At 47.9% G+C, this 23,457-nt stretch overlaps 1 protein-coding gene across 7 annotated transcripts in view; it reads left to right on the forward strand.

Annotated features, from left to right (window-relative positions):
• The window catches only part of LOC109872957 (spectrin beta chain, non-erythrocytic 1), a 106,510-nt gene that overhangs the window by 68,143 nt on the left and 14,910 nt on the right, over positions 1 to 23,457 (forward strand). For all 7 annotated transcript variants that reach the window (XM_031807418.1, XM_031807420.1, XM_031807422.1 and 4 more), the window contains 13 exons: positions 4,818 to 4,969; positions 5,233 to 5,406; positions 9,610 to 9,701; positions 10,113 to 10,193; positions 11,215 to 11,330; positions 15,166 to 15,278; positions 15,353 to 15,540; positions 15,688 to 15,805; positions 16,103 to 16,261; positions 16,624 to 16,926; positions 22,279 to 22,432; positions 22,642 to 23,036; positions 23,154 to 23,417. In XM_031807418.1, coding sequence (XP_031663278.1) covers positions 4,818 to 4,969; positions 5,233 to 5,406; positions 9,610 to 9,701; positions 10,113 to 10,193; positions 11,215 to 11,330; positions 15,166 to 15,278; positions 15,353 to 15,540; positions 15,688 to 15,805; positions 16,103 to 16,261; positions 16,624 to 16,926; positions 22,279 to 22,432; positions 22,642 to 23,036; positions 23,154 to 23,417 — 2,309 coding nt within the window. The remainder of the gene's footprint in view (positions 1 to 4,817; positions 4,970 to 5,232; positions 5,407 to 9,609; positions 9,702 to 10,112; positions 10,194 to 11,214; positions 11,331 to 15,165; positions 15,279 to 15,352; positions 15,541 to 15,687; positions 15,806 to 16,102; positions 16,262 to 16,623; positions 16,927 to 22,278; positions 22,433 to 22,641; positions 23,037 to 23,153; positions 23,418 to 23,457) is intronic.

Consider the following 23,457-nt stretch of genomic DNA (forward strand, 5'->3'; position numbering starts at 1 on the left):
AGCCTAAAATCCCAAACAGCAAGGTGTAGAAGCACGGAAAAACTCCCTAGAAAGGCCAGAACCTAGGAAGAAATGTAGAGAGGAACCAGGCTATGAGGGGTGGCCAGTCCTCTTCTGGCTGTGCCGGGTAGAGATTATAACAGAACGTGACCAAGTTGTTCAAACAGCAGGTTTGGGACATGTAGGCAGAACAGTTGAAACTGGAGCAGCAGCACGACCAGGTGGACTGGGGACAGCAAGGAGTCATCAGGCCAGGTAGTCCTGAGGCATGGTCTTAGGGCTCAGGTCCTCTGAGAGAGAGAGAGAAAGAGAATTAGAGCGAGCATATTTAAATTCACACAGGACACCGGATAAGACGGGAGAAATACTCCAGATATAACAGACTGACTCTAGCCCCCCGACACACAAACTATTGCAACATAAATACTGGAGACTCCAGTCACCTAAGTCATAGACTGTTTTCTCTGCTACCACACAGCAAGCCGTACCAGAGCGCCAAGTCTAGGACCAAAAGTCTCCTTAACAGCTTCTACCCCCAAGCCATAAGACTGCTGAACAATTAATCAAAATGGCCACCTGACTATTTACACTGCCCCTCTTAACTGGCCAGCAGCACCGAGTCCAGATGGAGTCCTCTATTTTCATATTCAGACAATCGTTGTTTCTGACCCATCCCCCTGAGAGAGGCTGTTGGCTGGAATGATTCATGTTTTTAATTTCCTTCTTTCTAGGACACTTTATAACATTCAGTTACCACTCACTCTACTGCAGCACACCTCTGGGCAACACCTTTAGTATGTTTTAGCTGTTTGGATATGACTTAGTTAGACAGTAATATATTATCCACCCAGACCATGGAACATATTAATTTATGATGGCCATTCTACTGGAACACTCCTGTGAATAATTAAATTGTGAAAGTGGTCTAAGGTACGACATATCGGTGCTTGAGGCGTCACTACAGACCCAGGTTCAATCCCAGGCTGTGTCGCATCCGGCTGTGACTGGGAATAGGGTGGCGCACAATTGGCCGGGGCGGGGGGGCTTTACTTGGGGAGGGTTTGGTCGGGGCGCGGGGGGGGGGGGGGGGGGGGGCTTTACTTGGCTCATCGTGCTCTAGCGACTCCTTGTGGCTGGCCGGGCGCCTGCAGTCTGATTTCAACAAGATTGAAATTGGGGAGAAAAAGGGCGTGAAATGCCAACAAAATAGAAATGTGAAGAAAGACTCTTCCTCATTTTGTTTGGAGGTGATTAGCTCACGTGGAGCATTTATTTGAACTGATTGTTCCGTTTTGAGTGTGTGTATAGTACTGTGCCCAGTTTCTAGCTGTTGACAGCTACACACCATTTTGCATTGCAAAGCAGCCCTTTCCTGACAAAACAGGTCACCACTGGCACTGCATTGCATTGCAAACGTGGCCCTTCTCTCGCTCTGTGCTCTGACTCTGAGTGTTTTCGGCCCCAACCTGACCGTTGTATTTCACAGTGACCTTGTTTAGATCTCTCTGCAAAGTACATTCATGTCCACCATTTCAAGTTTTCTCCTTCTGAGCTGTGGATAGTTTGTTCTATCAACACGCAGGGGATTTATAGGAATGGCACTTGGAACAGCCGATCATCATGTACTGAGGTGAATTGAAGGCCACTGTCTGTCTGTTCCACTCCAGCCAGGCTTGGCCGAGGACCCTGAAGCTGTCAAGTTTGCCAGGCACAGACTCAGTCCAGGAGGGAGAGGTTATCCTCTCCTTTTTGTGCTAGATAACAACCACTGGTTGTCACACGCACGCACACACACACACACACACACACTCAAGCCCCCCGAAGATCTCTTCCCGAGTCCCAGATAACTTGAGCAAGTGTTCTGTTGCATGAGCAGCCAGATTCACAGCCGTGGAATTCCATTTATTTGTTAATTGCTCTCTTTATCTCGTGTTTAACAATTTATGGACGTCAAACATCCCATTATAATCCCAGCCCGTCAAACAGTGACATACTGCTGTGCATCCCCTGTACCCCCTAGCCATGTTTCTAGAGGGAGAAGTAACATTTCAGTCCTTGTCAGGTGTAGTAGAGGGGTACAGGGGAGGTCAGAGCTGCTTCACAGGGGTCACAGGTCAAGCTCAGAGGGGTTTAGGGGAATTTATTTGGGGGGAGCTGGAGCAGATTTCCTCATCAACAACCAGAAGGGCAGAGGGTCACGCTGGGGATCTTTGGTTATTACTTTGTAGAGAAAGAAAAATAGAGAGATACATTCCAGAATGGGTCCATTTTTATTTGGTGTCCTGGGTTCAACTTGACATGGGACAGTCAACGTTTCAGTTGTGTTTTGTCTCGTGTGGCTCCAGGGCGGCAACTCGCTGAACTGGTTTCTTACTAAGCTCTCCCCCCTCAGACGTTTAGCACGTCGCCATGGGACGCGCTCATTAAATAAGGGTTCCGTTAGATGGAATGGTCCGTCATTATCGCTTGGGCTTTCCTGTATCTGGTCTGATGAGAGCAAACCTCAGTCCGTCTCATTAGAAGTAATCCTGCTTACTGTAGAACCCAACAATTACGTCCAACAATAGGCTGCTGCTTAGACTGGCGAGGAGCTTCCATTACACTCCGCAGCAGAGCCTTTGGGCATATTAATTATATATCTACTATGACATGGTTTAAAAGATACGTTTAGAGTATATGACGTGTGGTTTTTCTTTAAGTTTGTTTTGTAAGAGTGTAGAGTCATGTTTATCGAGTTAGCCAGGCCTAACTCAGTATGCCAACCTCCTCTTCTACCCTCCATAAATTAAACAGCTGCCACAGCCAGACTCTCTGAGATGGTATTTGATGAGTACATGTAGAGCGTTTCAAGTTGAAAACTTGCCTCCTTCCCTAAAAGGGTACACCCATGCCTCACTCCATCCTAGTGTCACCCAAAGGGAGCTGGCAAGTCTGCAGGCTGTCATTTCGGAGTGACCTGCTGCTGCCTGCCTGTCAATGTCCCTCCCTCTCGCCGCCACCCTCCTCCTCTCCTGAAAAAACCCATTAGCGTTTGATTGAAAGGATCCTCAGCAGGGATAGGGGCTTCCTTAAACCCTGTAAAGTGGCCACCTAATCCTTCAAGTACTGCCATAAATCAGCTCAGGAATACCATCGCTCTGCCATGCAGCCAGCTGCTCCCCGGCCCGGTCGCTGTGCCTGTCATCGGGCAGGGCACCAGCAGGCCACTGGCCAGGCAACGTGGTGCTGCCTATCTCTGTCCCTCGCCCCAGTGTAGGGAGCTGTTAGCCTGGACCCAGGTGGGGCACGGCTCAGCCTAATGAACCTCCTGCTCCAGGGGTGGGTGAGGCGTGAGACAGCAGGGTAGCGTCCTGGCCAGATGGAGAACTAGCTTCCTCGTCATTTAGCCCCTAGTCACAATGTGACATAACTTTGCCTTGAGGAGAGGTTTTCTGCCAGACAACCTGAGCCTAGGTCACAAGGAACATGGTCCATTAGCATGAGGAGTGTAGCGTATATCACATGTGGGACATCGCACCCGGAGCTTTCCCTTCTGTGTCTCACACAAATTCTCTCTCACATGGACATCCGTTTCACTGGGTCTTGGAGATGGTGTGACGCTTTCCGTAACGACGTGAGACTCAGCAGCTTGGCTTTGTTTTTTTACACATGGCAAATTTTAAGATTGTGAAGCCATTGCTTTTTTTCTGTTAGGATTTGAAGAGGCTTTCATCTTCACCTTAATTACTACAGTCAATTTCACACGGCTTCAGAAATCCTCTGCCTTTTTTACCTCGCAGCCGCAGGATAGTTCGTCTGATTTTATTCCGTTGTGTCTACATTTTATTGTTAGTTTTTTTGTTTGGGCAGTTAATTGTGTCCCATGATGAAATCGGAAAAGGGATTGTGGATCTGTCTCCGTCTGTTCGTTTCTTACATAAGTCACCCGCGATATCTGACACAGCTGGCCCAATTTGAACAAAACTTGGATGAATTATGCATCTTTCCATAGAGATCCGGCATTTATTTGCCCTAGTAATTGCCAGAAATTTGTTACACGCAATATCTGTTGACCCAAGGGGGGTGTTGCCTTGTTTATTACGTGTGTGGGGTCCCATAGCTACTAGATCTAGCTCACACAGACCATGTGACCTAGAATTGAGGTCACCTTGTTTTGGAGGCAGGTTCAGAGTTTTACTCCTCCTGCTCCATATCTCTGCCACTGCTTCATGGCGTCCCCTTTATCTTCCTGGAACTTGTTATAGTGACGTTCTCCTTTTTTAAAACCCACCGCATTTCACCCCGTCTTCCTTGACCCTCCTTCACCCAGGGCGTGTGTTTGTTTTAGCCACATTGTGAGCCGTCAGCGTGGCTGTTCAAGGCCGTTCTCCCATCCAGACTGTCCCAGGCGACTGGCGGAGGCCGCGTCAGCAGCCCAGTCACGTAGGTTCAGTTAGGGGCCTAAAGAACCTTCCGCTAAAGCTGTCTGTCAACTCCACGATCCCAATGACCTAGTGGCATAGCTTATCTGTGAAATGAAGTGCTGCGTACCGGAGCTCAGGTACCCATGAGTTACTGACCCTGTCACCAGTCTCAGGAGTGATTCAGGCTTTGAATGGCCTTATACGACTACATCAGTGTTTGTCTTGCGAAGAATTGCATCCCCTCTATGTATTTGCCTGACATTATTGGACGTAGGTTATTACAAAGCAATGAATGACTTCACACTTGCTTCCCAGTCACTATGAGCTGGCTTAGGATTGGTTTACCCCCCCCCCCCCCCCCCCCCCCCCCCCCCCCCGCTGTAACCCACCTTTCCCCTCTGCTCTCCTCTCCAGATGAGCGCGAAGCGGTGCAGAAGAAAACCTTCACTAAGTGGGTGAACTCTCACCTGGGCCGTGTGACGTGCCGCATCGGGGACCTGTACACTGACCTGAGAGATGGACGCATGCTCATCCGCCTGCTGGAGGTGCTGTCAGGAGAACAGCTGGTCAGTAACTCCGTCTGTCCTCCTAACTCTGACTCCTGACCCTAAGCCTGACCTTAACCCTGACCCATCACTCATGACTCACCTTGTTGGTCCTGAACAAACCCCTCTCTCATTCCTTCATTCTTTCCTCATTTGAGCCCTCCACCCTGCTTAACATGAAATCTGTCTTCATTCCTGTATGCCCTTCCTCTCCCTCTCTGTTATCCATGTCTCATTCCAGCACTCTCTCTCACACAACCTGACTCTCCCCCGTCTCTCTCCAGCCGAAGCCCACCAAGGGGCGTATGCGTATCCACTGCCTGGAGAATGTGGACAAGGCCCTGCAGTTCCTCAAGGAGCAGAAGGTCCACCTGGAGAACATGGGCTCTCACGACATCGTGGACGGGAACCACCGCCTCACCCTGGGTCTCATCTGGACCATCATCCTCCGCTTCCAGGTACCGTGTGAATCCTTGTAATGTTCTATACAATGCCTTTCTATATGCCTTTCTAGAGAGTAGAAGGTGCATGTGAATATTACCCCCCCGGCCTGTACTGCCCTGTTCCTCACCTCCACCACTCTTCCTAGTCCTATCATGTTCCTTACCCCCACCTGGGTCACCCCACCCTGCCCAGTCTTGTCATATTCCTCACCCCCACCTGGGTTACCCCACCCTGCCCAGTCCTGTCCTATTCCTCACCCCCATCTGAGTCACCCTGCCCAGTCCTGTCCTATTCCTCTACCCCACCTGGGGCACCCCACCCTGCCAAGTCCTGTCCTATTCCTCTACCCCACCTGGGTCACCTCGCCCTGTCCTATTTCTCAACCCCACCTGGGTTACCCCACCCTGCACAGTCTTGTCCTATTCCTCTACCCCACCTGGGTCACCCTGCCCAGTCCTGTCCTATTCCTCAACCCCACCTGGGTCACCCCTCCCTGCCAAGTCCTGTCCTATTCCTCTACTCCACCTGGGGCACCCCACCCGGCCAAGTCCTGTCCTATTCCTCTACCTCATCTGGGTCACCTCGCCCAGTCCTGTCCTATTCCTCTACCCCATCTGGGTCACCCCACCCTGCCAAGTACTGTCCTATTCCTCTACCCCACCTGGGTCACCCACCCTGTCCTATTCCTCAACCCCACCTGGGGCACCCCACCCTGCCAAGTCCTGTCCTATTCCTCTACCCCACCTGGGTCACCTCGCCCAGTCCTGTCCTATTCCTCTACCCCACCTGGGTCACCTCGCCCAGTCCTGTCCTATTCCTCTACCCCACCTGGGTCACCTCGCCCGTCCTGTCCTATTCCTCTACCCCACCTGGATCACCTTGCCCAGTCCTGTCCTATTCCTCTACCCCACCTGGGTCACCCCACCCTGCCAAGTCCTGTCCTCTTCCTCTACCCCACCTGGGTCACCCCACCCTGCCAAGTCCTCTTTTAGTCCTCTACCCCACCTGGGTCACCCCACCCTGCCCAGTCTTGTCATATTCCTCTACCCCACCTGGGTCACCCCACCCTGCCCAGTCTTGTCCTATTCCTCACCCCCACCTGGGTCACCCCACCTCACCCTGCCCAGTCTTGTCCTATTCCTCACCCCCACCTGGGTCACCCCACCCTGCCCAGTCTTGTCATATTCCTCACCCCCAACTGGGTCACCCCACCCTGCCCAGTCTTGTCCTAATCCTCACCCCCACCTGGGTTACCCCACCCTGCCCAGTCCTGTCCTATTCCTCACCCCCATCTGAGTCACCCTGCCCAGTCCTGTCCTATTCCTCACCCTCATCTGAGTCACCCTGCCCAGTCCTGTCCTATTCCTCTACCCCACCTGGGTCACCCTGCCCAGTCCTGTCCTATTCCTCTACCCCACCTGGGGCACCCCACCCTGCCAAGTCCTGTCCTATTCCTCTACCCCACCTGGGTCACCTCGCCCTGTCCTATTCCTCAACCCCACCTGGGTTACCCCACCCTGCCCAGTCCTGTCCTATTCCTCTACCCCACCTGGGTCACCCTGCCCAGTCCTGTCCTATTCCTCTACCCCACCTGGGTCACCCCACCCTGCCAAGTACTGTCCTATTCCTCTACCCCACCTGGGTCACCCCTCCCTGCCAAGTCCTGTCCTATTCCACTACCTTACGTGGGTCACCTCGCCCAGTCCTGTCCTATTCCTCTACCTCACCTGGGTCACCTCGCCCAGTCCTGTCCTATTCCTCTACCCCACCTGGGTCACCCCACCCTGCCAAGTACTGTCCTATTCCTCTACCCCACCTGGGTCACCCCACCCTGTCCTATTCCTCAACCCCACCTGGGGCACCCCACCCTGCCAAGTCCTGTCATATTCCTCTACCCCACCTGGGTCACCTCGCCCAATCCTGTCCTATTCCTCTACCCCACCTGGGTCACCTCGCCCGTCCTGTCCTATTTCTCTACCCCACCTGGGTCACCTCGCCCAGTCCTGTCCTATTCCTCTACCCCACCTGGGTCACCTCGCCCAGTCCTGTCCTATTCCTCTACCCCACCTGGGTCACCTCGCCCGTCCTGTCCTATTCCTCTACCCCACCTGGATCACCTTGCCCAATCCTGTCCTATTCCTCTACCCCACCTGGGTCACCCCACCCTGCCAAGTCCTGTCCTCTTCCTCTACCCCACCTGGGTCACCCCACCCTGCCAAGTCCTCTTTTATTCCTCTACCCCACCTGGGTCACCCCACCCTGCCAAGTCCTCTTTTATTCCTCTACCCCACCTGGGTCACCCCACCCTGCCAAGTCCTGTCCTCTTCCTCTACCCCACCTGGGTCACCCCACCCTGCCAAGTCCTGTCCTCTTCCTCTACCCCACCTGGGTCACCCCACCCTGCCCGGTCCTGTTTTATTCCTCAACCCCACCTGTTATGGAATTCTCTTCCACCAAAGGTTACTCAGGCAAAATATATGAATATGTATACAGTTGAAGTCGGAAGTTTACATACACTTAGGTTGGAGTCATTAAAACTAGTTTTTCCACAAATTTCTTGTTAACAAACTATAGTTTTGGCAAGTCAGTTAGGACATCCACTTTGTGCATGACGCAAGTCATTTTTCCAACAATTGTTTACAGACAGATTATTTCACTTATAATTCACTATCACAATTCCAGTGGTTCAGAAGTTTACATACACTAGGTTGACTGCCTTTAAACAGCTTGGAACATTCCGGAAAATGATGTCATGGCTTTAATAGCTTCTGATAGGCTAATTGACATAATTTCAGTCTAGTGGAGGTGTACCTGTGGATGTATTTCAAGGCCTACCTTCAAACTCAGTGCCTCTTTGCTTGACATCATGGGGAAATCAAAAGAAATCAGCCAAGACCTCAGAAAGAAATTGTAGACCTCCACAAGTCTGGATCATCCTTGGGAGCAATTTCCAAATGCCTGTCGGATGAAACAAAAATAGAACTGTTTGGCCATAATGACCATCGTTATGTTTGGAGGAAAAAGGGGGAGGCTTGCAAGCCGAAGAACACCATCCCAACCGTGAAGCATGGGGGTGGCAGCTTCATGTTGTGGGGGTGCTTTGCTGCAGGAGGGACTGGTGCACTTCACAAAATAGATGGCATTATGAAGCAGGAAAATTGTGGATATATTGAAGCAACATCTCAAGACATCAGTCAGGAAGTTAAAGCTTGGTTGCAAATGGGTCTTCCAAATGGACAATGACCCCAAGCATACTTCCAAAGTTGTGGCAAAATGGCGTAAGGACAACATAGTCAAGGTATTGAAGTGGCCTCACAAAGCCTGACCTCAATCCTATAGAACATTTGTGGGCAGAACTGGAAAAGCGTGTGCGAGCAAGGAGGCCTACAAACCTGACTCAGTTACACCAGCTCTGCCAGAAGGAATGGGCCAAAATTCACCCAACTTATTGTGGGAAGCTTGTGGAAGGTTACCTGAAACGTTTGACCCAAGTTAAACAATTTAAAGGCAATGCTACCACAAATACTAATTGAGTATGTAAACTTCTGACTCACTGGGAATGTAATGAAGGAAATAAAAGCTAAAATAAATCATTCTCTCTACAATTATTCTGACACTAAACATTCTTAAAATAAAGTGGTGATCCTAACTGACCTAAACAGGGAATTATTACTAGGATTAAATGTCAGGGATTGTGAAAAACTGAGTTTAAATGTATTTGGCTAAGGTGTATGTGAACTTTCCGACTTCAACTGTATATGAATAATGTGTCAATCGTATTTTTGTTGTCTCTTGGTGTCTTTCCTTTATTACTCTGTTTAATTTAATGGAATCGTATATTTTGTCTTCTTCTTCCGTACTCTGTCATGTATTTGTACAATTTATGTGGAGTTAATGGGGTCCCTAAGAAACGTAACTAAACCTCCATTCTGTGGTATTCTGGAACGACTGTGGTTTCAGATTATGTAAATTATTCGATTGAAATTTCAGCGTAAAATTTTTTTCCTCTTTTTTTTTAAATGACATAATTACAAAAAAAAACTAATGAATCTCTGCTCTCTTGTTAGACTGATTGGATTGTGATTTATCATCAAACCTAATACAAAGCTGCATGTAAGACTGATTTCAGTGAAGTCTTAATTTCCCAGAGAGCGAGAGAGAGCTGGCTGAAGTGTTAAGTAGGCAGTGTCTAAGAGAGTACTCTGCTCTGCTAACAGATCCAGGACATCAGCGTGGAGACTGAGGATAACAAGGAGAAGAAGTCTGCCAAAGAGGCCCTGCTTCTCTGGTGCCAGATGAAGACCGCTGGGTGAGAAGGGAGAGAGAAACTGGGGAGAGTGAGAGGGGGGAGCGAGACATGTTCAAGGATGTGCAAGCAATGTGAATGTATGATAGAAGTGAAATGATTTGAAGAACGTTGGGTTTCGAGAGCTTGGGACTATAAGGTTCAAAATGTAGATATTGACATAGCCTTGTTTTGTTCAGTGTTGTCCACTCCATATAGTACTCGAACTACCACAATTCATGTTCAGTTCAAAAGAACACAAGAAACATTTCTGACACCATTCAAACCAATTAGGGTTCGGCGATTGAAAGCCAATTATCTCAGAATCATATTTTTGCAGATGGAACCTTATCGTCCCAAGTCCTTGGTTTGTCAACATCAAAATAGCCTAGGTTCTGTGTCGATGATTAATGAGCTGTGACCCTGTCCCTGCAGGTACCCCAACGTCAACGTTCACAACTTCACCACCAGCTGGAGAGACGGCCTGGCGTTCAACGCCATCGTGCACAAACACAGGTCAACGCCCTTCCCCTCTGACAATGTGGCCTGTCACACTGTATGAAATGCTTCAGTCACTCATTTCAACAGTAGGCGCTGTGTTGCGATATAAATCAGTCTGTCCAATACCGTACGTAGCCTGTTGTACTTGCAGTGCGTTTGAGAAATGGGCTACCTGTTATGACACACAACCTCCCTGGGGTGGCTGTATCCCCGTTCTCTATTTTGGGTTTGACCCTCTTTTCAAACCCTCTACAGTTTGGATAAGTGGATACAAATGAATTGGAATAAGTTGACCTAGATAACAGAAATAAAACCCACTGGTTTAGCATGCAAGGCCATGCCTGTTGACTCAACGCTGCCCACTGCTGGTGGCTCCTGCGTTACAGTGGGAGACGGGCCTCTAGAGCGACTGGCCATTAACATGACTACAACTCTAACAAATGGAAGACCATGTATTATTCTCATCATTGACTCTTTATTTCTCAACTGAGGCTCAAAGTACGAGCAGATTTGAAATATGCTCTGAATGTGCTACAAGGCAGTCATGTCAGTTCTGTCACTGCCCTTTTTTTCTTATCTCATCCTATTCAAAGTGGAGCTGAGGGAGTGGAAGGGATGATTAGAACTGCTCTGAAGAAACAATGTCGTCGTCGACATGGTCCACAGTTACCGTAGAACAGAATCATGGTGGCATGTTGATGAAGATGCTATCTGTCAGTCAATTGAAATACATTCATTAGGCCCTAGTCTATGGATTTCATATGACTGGGCAGAGGCGCAGCCATGCGTGGGCGTTGGAGGGCATAGGCCCACTGACTTGGCAGCTAGGCCCAGCCAATCAGATTGAGTTATTCCCCACAAAAGGGCTTTATTACAGACAGAGATACTCCTCAGCACCCGTTACGTGGTAGTGAGGCCGGTTGGACGTACTGGCAAATTCTCTAAAATGACCTGAGACCAACACTTGTTGGGTTTTATATTTTTGTGTGTAATATATATATATATAATTAAAAGCGACACCTGTGTTCCCTTCCAGACCGGACGTGATTGAGTTTGACAGCCTGAAGCGTTCCAACGCCCACTACAACCTCCAGAATGCCTTCAACACGGCAGAGAATAAGCTGGGCCTCACCAAACTCCTGGACCCAGAAGGTGAGTATGCTCAGAGCTCTGAGACAGGACATGGGTTGAGCTGTGTGTGCCCTCTGCCTTCCCCCAATGGCTTATGGCCACCAAGACTGTGCTCCTGTCCTGTACCGGGATAGCTGGACATGGTGTGTGGGGAGGGAGGATTACTGGAATGAATTAAAGCTTAAGTGAGAATAGGTGCCGTGTGGTCTGGCTGGACACGGCGCAGGGCTTAATGATGCCCTCTGACATCACAGAGGAAGTCCATACATGGTGAGGTGTTGGCAACGCTCCAGGGCCATCAATCAGGGAAGATTTAGAGAAGAGCACCGTGTGTTTAAGTTTTTAATTGACTGGGTTGAGATGGGAGTTTGTGTGGGTGACTGTGTCTGTGCGTCTGTGTGTGGGCTCGTCTGTCTGTGTGTGGGCTAGAGGTCGACCGATTCTGATTTTTCAACGCCGATACCGATTATTGGAGGACAAAAAAGCCGATACAGATTAATCGGCCGATTTTAAAAAAGATATATTATAATAAAGATAATAATAAAGATAAATGTATATACAGTGGGGCAAAAAAGTATTGATAGAGGTTCACAAGGTTTTCACACACTGTTGCTGGTATTTTGGCCCATTCCTCCATGCAGATCTCCTCTAGAGCAGTGATGTTTTGGGGCTGTTGCTGGGCAACATGGACTTTCAACTCCCTCCAAAGATTTTTCTATGGGGTTGAGATCTGGAGACTGGCTAGGCCACTCCAGGACCTTGAAATGCTTCTTACGAAGCCACTCCTTCGTTGCTGAAAGACCCAGCCACGTTTCATCTTCAATGCCCTTGCTGATGGAAGGAGGTTTTCACTCAAAATCTCACGATACATGGCCCCATTCTTTCCTTTACACGGATCAGTCGCCCTGGTCCCTTTGCAGAAAAACAGCCCCAAAGCATGATGTTTCCACCCCCATGCTTCACAGTAGATATGGTGTTCTTTGGATGCAACTCAGCATTCTTTGTCCTCCAAACACGACGAGTTGAGTTTTTACCAAAAAGTTATATTTTGGTTTCATCTGGCCATATGACATTCTCCCAATCTTCTTCTGGATCATCCAAATGCTCTCTAGCAAACTTCAGACGGGCCTGGACATGTACTGGCTTAAGCAGGGGGACACGTCTGGCACTGCAGGATTTGAGTCCCTGGCGGCGTAGTGTGTTACTGATGGTAGGTTTTGTTACTTTGGTCCCAGCTCTCTGCGGGTCATTCACTAGGTCCCCCCGTGTGGTTCTGGGATTTTTGCTCACCGTTCTTGTGATCATTTTGACCCCACGGGGTGAGATCTTGTGTGGAGCCCCAGATCGAGAGAGATTATCAGTGGTCTTGTATGTCTTCCATTTCCTAATAATTGCTCCCACAGTCTTTCTGGTGTCCTTTGACAGCTCTTTGGTCTTGGCCATAGTGGAGTTTGGAGTGTGACTGTTTGAGGTTGTGGACAGGTGTCTTTTATACTGATAACAAGTTCAAATAGGTGCCATTAATACAGGTAACGAGTGGAGGACAGGTGGAGCCTCTTAAAGAAGGTCTGTGAGAGCCAGAAATCTTGCTTGTTTGTAGGTGACCAAATACTTATTTTCCACCATAATTAAATTAAATTCATGAAAAATCCTACAATGTGATTTTCAGGATTTTTTTTCTCATTTTGTCTGTCATAGTTGAAGTGTACCTATGATGAAAATTACAGGCCTCTCTCATCTTTTTAAGTGGGAGAACTTGCAAAATTGGTGGCTGACTAAATACTTTTTTGCCCCACTGTATACATTCACACACACACACACACACACATTTTTGTAATGATGTAAATTGCAACAATACTAGCCGTTGCTGACCCCATGCTTACATCTTTATCACAAATAAGACACCTTGCTTTCCCTGGTGCCAATTCCATGTAATAGTCCCACACTGGTTCTCTGCCATCTGTAAAACACACACACAGCTCTGAAGGGACAATGACACTGAAGAGTCTGCTTAGGAGACAAATACTCTCAACTGTTTGAATAAAAATAGAGTTTAAGTTACCTGTGATGAATGTTGAAAACAAAAACTGTCATTTCTATATGCAGGAAATCCTATTTTAATAATGGACATGGTAAGAATTGACTACCAAAGTGCGAGTCATAATTCCTATGACACCTAGCAAAATCTGAAAAGTGGTTCCTTCATTAATTTATTCCATAGGATATTTTTAGATTCACTTAAAATAAGGTCTGTGTTTCGTGTAGGCTAACACCACCTTGCCAATTTTATAACTGTGTAGATATCCATAGGACAAGGTAACTCTGATCAATTTTGGTTAAATATAAGCGAAGATCATTTTTTTTGTAGAGTGGATTTATGAAAATATTTTGACAAACGTTACCTTATCCTAGTGAGATTTACATGGGTATCAAAACGCCGAGGTCCGTTTAAGCCTGAACGAAACACAGTCCGTATTTGAAGTAGATCAAGACATTCTGTATGGAAGACATGAATGGTAAAACAACGAAGGAACCCCTTTCAAGTTCAGCCGCAAGTTATTACAGGAATTATAACGTGTAGACTATTTCTCTCTAAACCATATACTTTTGACTATTACGAGCCTACTGCTGCCTACCACCCCTCAGCCAGACTGCTCTATCAAATATCAAATCATAGGCTTAACTATAATAAACACATAGAAATACGAGCCTTAGGTCAAATCCGGAAACTATCACCTCGAAAACAAAAGGTTTATTCCTTTCCGTATTTTATCTAACGGATGGCATCCATGAGTGTAAATATTCCTGTTACATTGCACAACCTTCAATGTTATGTCGTAATTACGTAAAATTCTGGCAAATTAGTTCGCAAAGAGCCAGGCGGCCCAAACTGTTGCATATACCCTGACTCTGCGTGCAATGAACGCAAGAGAAGTGACACAATTTCACCTGGTTAAATATTGCCTGCTAACCTGGATTTCTTTTAGCTAAATATGCAGGTTTAAAAATATATACTTGTGTATTGATTTTAAGAAAGGCATTGATGTTTATTGTTAAGTACACATCGGTCGTTGATCGATTGATTTTTATAAGATACGTTTTTAATGCTAGCTAGCAACTTACCTTGGCTTACTGCATTCGCGTAACAGGTAGGCTCCTCGTGAGGCAGGTGGTTAGAGCGTTGGACAAGTTAACTGTAAGGTTGCAAGATTTGCCTAGTTAAATAAAGATTAAATAAAGGTGTAAAAAATAAAAAATGTCGCCCAAAAAATACAGATTTCCGATTGTTATGAATTTGAAATCGGCCCTAATTAATCGGTCAACCTCTAGTGTGGGCACGTCTGTCTGTCTGTATCTGTCTGTCGGTGTCTGTCTGTGTCTCTGTCTGTCTGTGCATGTGTGTGTGTCTGTGTGTCTGTGTATGCGTCTGTGTATGTGTCTGCGTCTGTCTGTGTATGTGTCTGTCTGTATCTGTGTGTGTCTATCTGTATCTGTGTGTCTGTATCTGTGTGTCTATCTGTATCTGTGTGTCTGTATGTGTCTGTCTGTGTATCTGTGTGTCTGTCTGTGTATCTGTCTGTCTGTGTATCTGTGTGTCTGTCTGTGTATGTGTCTGTCTGTGTATGTGTCTGTCTGTGTATGTGTCTGTCTGTGTATGTGTCTGTCTGTGTATGTGTCTGTCTGTGTATGTGTCTGTCTGTGTATGTGTCTGTCTCTGTCTGTGTGTATCTGTCTGTGTGTATCTGTGTGTCTGTCTGTGCATGCAGAAGTGTGTGGAGAGGAAATGTGGAGCACAGTGAAAGGATCAAGTGTAAATGAACTTCAGTGCTGAAGTAGTGCATGTCTCTCTTTCCAGATGTCAACGTTGACCAGCCGGATGAGAAGTCCATCATCACCTACGTGGCCACCTACTACCACTACTTCTCCAAGATGAAGGCCCTGGCTGTGGAGGGCAAGAGGGTTGGCAAGGTGGGGTACAACGGCTGTGTGTGTGGGTTTGTTACTGTCCTTGGGGCCCATCTTACCCCTTCTCTCCCTCCCAGGTGCTGGACTATGCCATTGAGGCTGACCAGCTGGTTGGGAACTATGAGAGCCTGGCGTCAGAGCTGCTGCAGTGGATCGAGCAGACCATTCTGACCCTGAACGACCGGCAGCTGGCCAACTCCCTGAGCGCCGTGCAGAACCAGCTGCAAGCCTTCAACACCTACCGCACCGTGGAGAAACCCCCTAAGTAAGACGGGGATACAACGCTGGGGGGGAATTTAAGAACTGGGATGATGTTCTAGATTAGAACATAAATCTCAGCAGGTTGGAATCATAACTGCACTTATTCCATGGTAGGTTAGGTGTCTGACCTGGCTGTGTTGGTGTTCCTCAGGTTCACAGAGAAAGGCAACCTGGAGGTGCTGCTGTTCACCATTCAGAGCAAGATGAGAGCCAACAACCAGAAGGTGTACATGCCCAGAGAGGGCAAGCTCATCTCTGACATCAACAAGGTATCACTGTCACTCTGTTGTCCATCCAATGGCAAGAAGTTTCAACAGATCAAATTGTTAGGCCCCTCCCCGTTTGTTCCATTTGCTTCTGTTTGGGGTTCTGTTTGGTTCCTAATGAATACACCCTCTGGTGACACTGATGCCTTGTAACAACGTGCAGTTACTCCCGGTTTAAATGCATGACTAGAGTAGAACGTTTAATTAACACCAGTTGACCCTACAGCCGTCTAGGATCATGAATAACACCCCTGGTTTAAGAGACACCTCCGACTTGCTGTGTTCTGATTGGCTCTGCAGGCGTGGGAGCGCCTGGAGAAGGCGGAGCACGAGCGGGAGCTGGCGCTGAGGAACGAGCTGATTCGCCAGGAGAAGCTGGAGATGCTCGCCGCTCGTTTCGACCGCAAGGCCGCCATGAGGGAGACCTGGCTGAGCGAGAACCAGCGGCTCGTCTCTCAGGTAACACGCACACATTCACTCCCCTGACCTTGAACTGGCAATGTGTTCAAACTGGGAAGGCAGGTGAGGAAGGATGGCGGTTATATTGTCTGTCTCTCAGTTGTCCACAGCCCAGAGTTAACTGTAATTGTAGGTGATGGTTGTGATGACTTTATTTTAATGGAGTGGACAGGCTTAGCGTCCTGCTGTCCTGCAGACAAGCCACTGTAATTATCTCAGTGAGGCAGGGGGGGAGGGATTATATACGCTTGTTCAGTAGCTTTATCATAATTGCTACTGTCATAAGGTTATTCAACAGGCTACAGTGGTATGCATTTGAACACGCTGACCTCCTCACCTCAAACTGTCCTCTTGTCCTACAGGACAACTTTGGCGTGGACCTGGGAGCGGTGGACGCCGCGACTCGTAAACACGAGGCCATCGAGACGGACATCGGGGCGTACGGGGAGCGCGTGGCGGCCGTGGAGGCGGTGGCCAGGGAGCTGGAGGCAGAGAATTACCACGACGTGCGCCGTGTGCTGGCGAGGAGGGACAACGTGCTGCGGCTGTGGGAGTATCTGAAGGAGCTGTTAGCCGCTCGCAGGGAGAGACTCAACGCACACCGTGACCTGCAGAGACTGCTGCAGGAGATGAGATCCATCATGGACTGGATGGGAGAGATGAAGGTACTGGAACATATCAACACACCCGATATTCTCCCAGTGTAGAAAATGCACACTTGGTCATGGTCATGCTGTACATCTCACACTATCAACCCTGCATGCCAGTCCAAACTCAAATGACTCCTTTCAAAAATGGCGGCTACTCCTGGGTGTGATGGGTTACAGAGGTCGACTGAGGTGGTCCTGACTGGGACAGTCTGACAGTGTATTCTTAGCTCTTCCCTTTCCCCTGCCTACCTTAAAGGGGATACTTTGGAATTTGGGCAATGAAGCCCTTTATCTACTTCCCCAGAGTCAGACAAACTCGCGGATACCATTTCTATGTGTCTGGTTTGAAGGAAGTTAAGAGGTAGTTTCGCGAGCCACTGCTAACTGGCGTTACCCATAGACTCGGCCATTGCGCCTCAGAGAGATGGTATTGGGATTCAGAGAGCCTCACCTCATCAAAACCAAGTGAGCGCTCTGTTTTCTAAAGATAAAGTCTCACTTATCAGTCAGCACAAAAGCTGGCCCCTCATTTACAATATTGACGCCGTGACTTAATCTATACAGTGCCTTTTATTTATTTATTTATTTTACCTTTATTTAACCAGGTAGGCAAGTTGAGAACAAGTTCTCATTTACAATTGGCCAAGATAAAGCAAAGCAGTTCGACAGATACAACGACACAGAGTTACACATGGAGTAAAACAAACATACAGTCAAAAATACAGTATAAACAAGTCTATATACAATGTGAGCAAATGAGGTGAGAAGGGAGGTAAAGGCAAAAAAGGCCATGGTGGCAAAGTAAATACAATATAGCAAGTAAAACACTGGAATGGTAGTTTTGCAATGGAAGAATGTGCAAAGTAGAAATAAAAATAATGGGGTGCAAAGGAGCAAAATAAATAAGTAAATAAATATTAAATACAGTTGGGAAAGAGGTAGTTGTTTGGGCTAAATTATAGGTGGGCTATGTACAGGTGCAGTAATCTGTGAGCTGCTCTGACAGTTGGTGCTTAAAGCTAGTGAGGGAGATAAGTGTTTCCAGTTTCAGAGATTTTTGTAGTTCGTTCCAGTCATTGGCAGCAGAGAACTGGAAGGAGAGGCGGCCAAAGAAAGAATTGGTTTTGGGGGTGACTAGAGAGATATACCTGCTGGAGCGTGTGCTACAGGTGGGAGATGCTATGGTGACCAGCGAGCTGAGATAAGGGGGGACTTTACCTAGCAGGGTCTTGTAGATGACATGGAGCCAGTGGGTTTGGCGACGAGTATGAAGCGAGGGCCAGCCAACGAGAGCGTACAGGTCGCAATGGTGGGTAGTATATGGGGCTTTGGTGACAAAACGGATTGCACTGCGATAGACTGCATCCAATTTGTTGAGTAGGGTATTGGAGGCTATTTTGTAAATGACATCGCCAAAGTCGAGGATTGGTAGGATGGTCAGTTTTACAAGGGAAGCCAATTCTAGATTTAACTTTGGATTGGAGATGTTTGATATGGGTCTGGAAGGAGAGTTTACAGTCTAACCAGACACCTAAGTATTTGTAGTTGTCCACGTATTCTAAGTCAGAGCCGTCCAGAGTAGTGATGTTGGACAGGTGGGTAGGTGCAGGTAGCGATCGGTTGAAGAGCATGCATTTAGTTTTACTTGTATTTAAGAGCAATTGGAGGCCACGGAAGGAGAGTTGTATGGCATTGAAGCCTGCCTGGAGGGTTGTTAACACAGTGTCCAAAGAAGGGCCGGAAGTATACAGAATGGTGTCGTCTGCGTAGAGGTGGATCAGAGACTCACCAGCAGCAAGAGCGACCTCATTGATGTATACAGAGAAGAGAGTCGGTCCAAGAATTGAACCCTGTGGCACCCCCATAGAGACTGCCAGAGGTCCGGACAGCAGGCCCTCCGATTTGACACACTGAACTCTATCAGGTGAACCAGGCGAGGCAATCATTTGAGGAACCAAGGCTGTCAAGTCTGCCGATGAGGATGTGGTGATTGACAGAGTCGAAAGCCTTGGCCAGATCAATGAATACGGCTGCACAGTAATGTTTCTTATCGATGGCGGTTAAGATATCGTTTAGGACCTTGAGCATGGCTGAGGTGCACTCATGACCAGCTCTGAAACCAGATTGCATAGCAGTCTGGTTATGCATAGCATAGCATATGCATAGCATATCTGTTTGTTGACTTGGCTTTTGAAGACCTTAGAAAGGCACGGTAGAATAGATATAGGTCTGTAGCAGTTTGGGTCAAGAGTGTCCCCCCCTTTGAAGAGGGGGATGACCGCAGCTGCTTTCCAATCTTTGGGAATCTCAGACGACACGAGAGGTTGAACAGGCTAGTAATAGGGGTGGCAACAATTTCGGCAGATAATTTTAGAAAGAAAATCCAGTCCAGATTGTCTAGCCCGGCTGATTTGTAGGGGTCCAGATTTTGCAGCTCTTTCAGAACATCAGCTGAATGGATTTGGGAGAAGGAGAAATGGGGAAGGCTTGGGCGAGTTGCTGTTGGGGGTGCAGTGCTGTTGACCGGGGTAGGAGTAGCCAGGTGGAAAGCATGGCCAGCCGTAGAAAAATGCTTATTGAAATTCTCAATTATGGTGGATTTATCAGTGGTGACAGTGTTTCCTATCTTCAGTGCAGTGGGCAGCTGGGAGGAGGTGTTCTTATTCTCCATGGACTTTACAGTGTCCCAGAACTTTTTTGAGTTAGTGTTGCAGGAAGCAAATTTCTGCTTGAAAAAGCTAGCCTTGGCTTTTCTAACTGCCTGTGTATAATGGTTTCTAGCTTCCCTGAACAGCTGCATATCACGGGGGCTGTTCGATGCTAATGCAGAACGCCATAGGATGTTTTTGTGTTGGTTAAGTTTAGTCAGATCTGGGGAGAACCAAGGGCTATATCTGTTCCTGGTTGTAAATTTCTTGAATGGGGCATGTTTATTTAAGATGGTTAGGAAGGCATTTAAAAAAAATATCCAGGCATCCTCTACTGACGGGATGAGATCAATATCCTTCCAGGATACCCCGGGCAGGTCGATTAGAAAGGCCTGCTCGCAGAAGTGTTTCAGGGACCGTTTTACAGTGATGAGTGGAGGTCGTTTGACCGCTGACCCATTACGGATGCAGGCAATGAGGCAGTGATCGCTGAGATCTTGGTTGAAGACAGCAGAGGTGTATTTAGAGGGGAAGTTGGTTAGGATGATATCTATGAGGGTGCCCGTGTTTAAGGCTTTGGGGAGGTACCAGGTAGGTTCATTGATCATTTGTGTGAGATTGAGGGCATCAAGTTTAGATTGTAGGATGGCTGGGGTGTTAAGCATGTTCCAGTTTAGGTCGCCTAGCAGCACGAACTCTGAAGATAGATGGGGGGCAATCAGTTCACATATGGTGTCCAGAGCACAGCTGGGGGCAGAGGGTGGTCTATAGCAGGCGGCAACGGTGAGAGACTTGTTTTTAGAGAGGTGGATTTTTAAAAGTAGAAGTTCAAATTGTTTGGGTACAGACCTGGATAGTAGGACAGAACTCTGCAGGCTATCTTTGCAGTAGATTGCAACACCGCCCCCTTTGGCAGTTCTATCTTGTCTGAAAATGTTGTCGTTTGGAATTAAAATTGCCTTTCGAAAGTATTCGGCCCCCTTGAACTTTGCGACCTTTTGCCACATTTCAGGCTTCAAACATAAAGATATAAAACTGTATTTTTTTGAAGAATCAACAAGTGGGACACAATCATGAAATGGAACGACATTTATTGGATATTTCAAACTTTTTTAACAAATCAAAAACTGAAAAATTGGGCATGCAAAATTATTCAGCCCCCTTAAGTTAATACTTTGTAGCGCCACCTTCTGCTGCGATTACAGCTGTAAGTCGCTTGGGGTATGTCTATCAGTTTTGCACGTCGAGAGACATAATTTTTTTCCCATTCCTCCTTGCAAAACAGCTCGAGCTCAGTGAGGTTGGATGGAGAGCATTTGTGAACAGCAGTTTTCAGTTCTTTCCACAGATTCTCGATTGGATTCAGGTCTGGACTTTGACTTGGCCATTCTAACACCTGGATATGTTTTATTTTTGAACCATTCCATTGTAGATTTTGCTTTATGTTTTGGATCATTGTCTTGTTGGAAGACAAATCTCCGTCCCAGTCTCAGGTCTTTTGCAGACTCCATCAGGTTTTCTTCCAGAATGGTCCTGTATTTGGCTCCATCCATCTTCCCATCAATTTTAACCATCTTCCCTGTCCCTGCTGAAGAAAAGCAGGCCCAAACCATGATGCTGCCACCACCATGTTTGACAGTGGGGATGGTGTGTTCAGGGTGATGAGCTGTGTTGCTTTTACACCAACATAACGTTTTGCATTGTTGCCAAAAAGTTCAATTTTGGTTTCATCTGACCAGAGCACCTTCTTCCACATGTTTGGTGTGTCTCCCAGGTGGCTTGTGGAAAACTTTAAACAACACTTTTTGTGGATATCTTTAAGAAATGGCTTTCTTCTTGCCACTCTTCCATAAAGGCCAGATTTGTGCAATATACGACTGATTGTTGTCCTATGGACAGAGTCTCCCACCTCAGCTGTAGATCTCTGCAGTTCATCCAGAGTGATCATGGGCCTCTTTGCTGCATCTCTGATCAGTCTTCTCCTTGTATGAGCTGAAAGTTTAGAGGGACGGCCAGGTCTTGGTAGATTTGCAGTGGTCTGATACTCCTTCAATTTCAATATTATCGCTTGCACAGTGCTCCTTGGGATGTTTAAAGCTTGGGAAATCTTTTTGTATCCAAATCCAGCTTTAAACTTCTTCACAACAGTATCTCGGACCTGCCTGGTGTGTTCCTTGTTCCTCATGATGCTCACTGCGCTTTTAACGGACCTCTGAGACTATCACAGTGCAGGTGCATTTATACGGAGACTTGATTACACACAGGTGGATTGTATTTATCATCATTAGTCATTTAGGTCAACATTGGATCATTCAAAGATCCTCACTGAACTTCTGGAGAGAGTTTGCTGCACTGAAAGTAAAGGGGCTGAATAATTTTGCACGCCCATTTTTCCAGTTTTTGATTTGTTAAAAAAGTTTGAAATATCCAATAAATGTCGTTCCACTTCATGATTGTGTCCCACTTGTTGTTGATTCTTCACAAAAAAAATTGTTTTATATCTTTATGTTTGAAGCCTGAAATGTGGCAAAGGGTCGCAAAGTTCAAGGGGGCCGAAAACTTTCGCAAGGCACTGTATCTCTTAGTGACTGCTGCAGCTATGTCTTTTACTAATGCCCCCTGCCGTTCACATCTCATTAGCGCCATTTATTAACTACGTGCAATCCAGACTTAGTGAGTGAATGCGTTTCTAACCTCTTCCTGCTCTGTGCTCTCTCAGGGTCGCCTGCAGTCCCAGGACAGTGGGAAGCACCTGCATGATGTGGAGGACCTGCTGCAGACTCACAACCTGGTGGAGGCAGACATCTCAGCCCAGGCAGAGGGGGTCCGTGGGGTCCAGGGAGCCGCTCAGCGCTTCACCTCGGACCAACAGGGTGAGACTACAGATCTGCACCCCCTCACTAATATACACTTGACAGTCAGTTACTGTGTACGTGTGATTATGGTAACGATGGCGTTCAACGACTATGCACTGTGCAAGCTTTTATGCGTCACGTAACTTATGAGGAGGATGGAATTTATGAATTTATTTGGATGCCTCTTCACCGATAACCATTTAGCTAATTCTCCTTATCTCTCTCAGTCTACAAACCGTGTGAGCCGGCGCTGGTGGGAGAGAAGGTGTCTCTGCTGGGCCGGGCCTATGAGGAGCTGGGCCAGCTGGCCGGGGAGCGGAGGGTGCGCCTCGAGGATTCACGGCGCCTCTGGCAGTTCCTGTGGGAGCTGGGAGAGGAGGCGGCCTGGATCAGAGAGCAGGAGCAGATCCTGGCTGGAGGAGACTGTGGCCGCGACCTCACCTCCGCCCTGCACCTACTCAGCAAGCACGAGGCCTTCAGAGACGAGATGGCAGCCCGCTACGGCCCTCTGGGCAACAGCATCGCCGCCGGACAGACCCTGGTGGAGGAGGGACACATTGGAGCCCCAGAGTGCACTGAGAGGATCAGGGACGTCCGCGCTCAGTGGGCCCACCTGGAGGAGGTGAGCAGGCAGGGGAAAGGAGGTTGACCGGTCTGGAGAGAGAAAATGAATTGATCGATTTCAGAAGGGGTTCCTCTTGTTTATATACTGATTCCTTCTCTCCCCCTCCGTCCCCAGACGTCCCAGCTGAGGGAGCAGCAGCTGAAGGAGGCAGTGGCCCTGCACCAGTTCCAGACGGACGCCAACGACATGGAGGCCTGGATCCTGGAGACGCTGCGCCAGGTGTCCAGCCAGGAGGTGGGCCACGACGAGTTCTCCACCCAGACCTTGGCCCGCAAGCAGAGGGAGGTGGAGGAGGAGATCCAGAGCCACCGCACCCTCATCGACTCCCTGCACGAGCAGGCCCTCACCCTGCCCCCGGTCCATGCAAACTCCCCTCAGGTCAGTTACCCCTGGAACAGCATATCAACCCACACTCACT

Source organism: Oncorhynchus kisutch, linkage group LG28 (genome assembly GCF_002021735.2).
Source record: "Oncorhynchus kisutch isolate 150728-3 linkage group LG28, Okis_V2, whole genome shotgun sequence".
In the NCBI taxonomy this organism is placed as follows: domain Eukaryota; kingdom Metazoa; phylum Chordata; class Actinopteri; order Salmoniformes; family Salmonidae; genus Oncorhynchus; species Oncorhynchus kisutch.